The sequence below is a fragment of the Palaemon carinicauda genome, chromosome 35 (genome assembly GCF_036898095.1).
Source record: "Palaemon carinicauda isolate YSFRI2023 chromosome 35, ASM3689809v2, whole genome shotgun sequence".
In the NCBI taxonomy this organism is placed as follows: domain Eukaryota; kingdom Metazoa; phylum Arthropoda; class Malacostraca; order Decapoda; family Palaemonidae; genus Palaemon; species Palaemon carinicauda.
The window spans coordinates 71443836-71446947 of NC_090759.1; the positions used below are offsets into that span (position 1 = coordinate 71443836).

At 36.2% G+C, this 3112-nt stretch overlaps 1 protein-coding gene across 1 annotated transcript in view; it reads left to right on the forward strand.

Annotated features, from left to right (window-relative positions):
- The first annotated feature begins 2614 nt into the window (after positions 1-2614).
- Positions 2615-3112, forward strand: part of LOC137627867 (dnaJ homolog subfamily A member 1-like) — a 16740-nt gene continuing 16242 nt past the window's right edge. The window contains exon 1 of the mRNA XM_068359298.1: positions 2615-3112. This exon is cut by the window's right edge and continues 42 nt beyond it. Coding sequence (XP_068215399.1) covers positions 2936-3112 — 177 coding nt within the window. The 5' untranslated portion in view covers positions 2615-2935.

Consider the following 3112-nt stretch of genomic DNA (forward strand, 5'->3'; position numbering starts at 1 on the left):
CTATCTATATATGTAAATATCACCCACGAATGGCATTTAATACCGAATTCTATCTTTGGGAATATATATCCACTTGGAATTCATTTTATGGTAACAGTTTCTGGCCGGGTGGAGATTCGAACCCCCACCTGTGCGGCTTGAAACTATGCCTACAGTGACTCTACCGAGTGAGCTCACTCGGTAGAGTCACTGTAGGCATAGTTTCAAGCCGCACAGGTGGGGGTTCGAATCTCCACCCGGCCAGAAACTGTTACCATAAAATGAATTCCAAGTGGATATATATTCCCAAAGATAGAATTCGGTATTAAATGCCATTCGTGGGTGATATTTACATTGATTGAAATCACGTGTGCTTGTGATATATGTTCATATCTATATATATACATATATATATATATATATATATATATATATATATATATATATATATATATATATATACATATATATATATATATATATATATATATATATATATATATATATATATATATATATATATATATATATATGTGTGTGTGTGTGTGTGTGTGTGTGTGTGTTTTGTATCCTTTCCTTACTGGGCTATCTTTCCCTGTTGGAGCCCTTGGGCATATAGCTTCCTGTTTTTCCAACTAGGGTTGCTAATAATAATAATAATAATAATAATAATAATAATAATAATAATATAGGTAAATGGAATACTGCGTGTAACAAAAATCGATAAGCAATTCCTATGCATTTTTGTACGTATGCAACCAAAATTGCAGTGAAAGCTTTACTGCTTAGAGTTTTACACTTTGTCCATTATCCAACAGACAAAGGATGGGTGTGAAAGTGACTTGTGTTGGTCTGTATTTGGAGCCATCCTCTGTCACGGGAAAATGAACGGGGATAGACCAGTAGTTATACGTCTTGTCGCTGATCGTGACAATATATATATATATATATATATATATATATATATATATATATATATATATATATATATATATATATATATAGCCAGACACTCGCTCTTTATCACACAAGGGAGTTAAACTGACTAATATTGGTAATTTATGCAGGAAATGGAATTTCGAAATCTGGTCCAACGCACATTTCATAACTATCTTATGAAAATGTTTGGGGAACTCAAATTGCAACTATTTACTGTAACCTTATCATGCGTGTGTTCGTGCATCTACTGTATCTTGCTGAGGTACAATATCGTAGTAGGTTGGCCAAGGCACCAGCCGTCCGTTGAGATACTACCGCTAGTTCTTTGACTGGTCAGACAGTACTACATTGGATCCCTCTCCCTTCTCGCGGCTTATTTCCTCTTTGCTGATACATACACAGAATAGTCTGGCCTATTCTTTACACAATCTCCTCTTTCCTCATACATTGCACAACACTGAAATTACCAAACAATTCTTCTTCTCTCAAGAGGTTAACTACTGCATTGTAATTATTCATTGGCTACTTTCCTCTTGAGGGTAGAAGAGACTCTCTAGCTATGGTAAGCAGCTCTTCTAGGAGAAGTACACTTCAAAATCAAACCATTGTTTTCTAGTCTTTGGTAGTGCCATAGCCTCTGTACCATGGTCTTCCACTGTCTTGGGTCAGAGTTCTCTTGTTTGAGGGTACATTCGGGCACACTATTCTATCTTTTTTCTCTTCCTCTATTTTGAAGTTTTTATCCCCTTGTTATTTTCAAGTGTTTATAGTTTATATATGAAAGATTTATTTTGATGTTATTACTGTTCTTAAGCGTCTCTTGTAGTTTATCCTTATTTCCTTTCCTCACTGGGCTATTTTCCCCGTTGGAGCCCTTGGGCTTAAAGCTACTAGGGTTGTAGTTTAGCAAGTAATAATAATAATAATAATAATAATAATAATAATAATAATAATAATAATAATAATAATAATAATAATAAATGAGTAACTTTATTCTCTTGAAGGCTGGATCATTCAATGTTTGATATTACCCGTATAGGCTACTAGTTGTTAAGATTCTATAATTAATCTAAAATCAATCTATCAATATCTATAGTTATTATTATTAGTCCTTGTAAAACATTTCAGCAAACAAACTGACGGGGAATTACGCAATTTTATTTCCCCTTTAACCTAAGAAAATAAGATACATCGTACCGATGACGGCGTTCTTGGCACTAGATCTTATTTTAGCTTAGTCCCATGTGGGTACAGCAGCCCGACACAGTTGCCAGATCAAGAAGGGAACGCATTTCTTTAGCGACTCTAGGCACTGTTCCCAGTACAACAGGTGTGAGTCTTGATTTTATTTAACTAATTGTCACCGTTGCTTTAATTCAACTAGATAATTTAGGTATCATATGCTGGAAAATCCTGAAGTGGTTTGCTATAAACTAGATATAAGATACTTGAAATAAAAATGGTTTTTATCTCATATTTACAACTCGCAATAGTGAGGGAGACTAAAGTAAATGATAGGTGATATATAAGACATTTCCTGTATTATTTGCCAGCAAGAGGAACATCCAATAAGACTGATTAACCCGTCAAAATTGCCAGATTTGGATGCCCACTGCAAAAGCGTTCACCGCTAGGTTTCTGCAGTCAAAGTGGCAAGGCACATGACAAGGTGTTCGGTAACTTGGCACTTGGCACCTAGTTTCGCTTGTGTCTTGAGAGAAGCAGATGAGGGGAGATCGTTCTAGTATTTTCTTTTAGCTATATATATTAGCGAAAGCCTGGTTGCTGTTCTCAACTCGCCAGAGAAATTATGATTTGTAGACTGTGATATGTTTTAATAAGTTCTCTGAATACCTTTGCTTCAACTTGGGAAATTATAGTCCACGATTATTCATCGATGATCTCCAGTGAATGATATACAGTGGCCCAACAGGCAGAAACTCTTCAGGGAAAAAAGAGGTGTTATAATCGAGTGACTGGAATTCCAGGAACACTTTAAGTGAAATAATAAAAAAAAATGGTTAAAGAAACGACATATTACGACAGGCTTGGCGTCTCCCCGGACGCCACCCCAGAGCAGCTGAAGAAGGCCTACAGGAAGCTCGCCCTCAAATACCACCCGGACAAAAATCCCGAGGGAGGCGAGAAATTCAAACAGATCTCGCAGGCCTACGAGGTCCTGTCCGACCCGAAA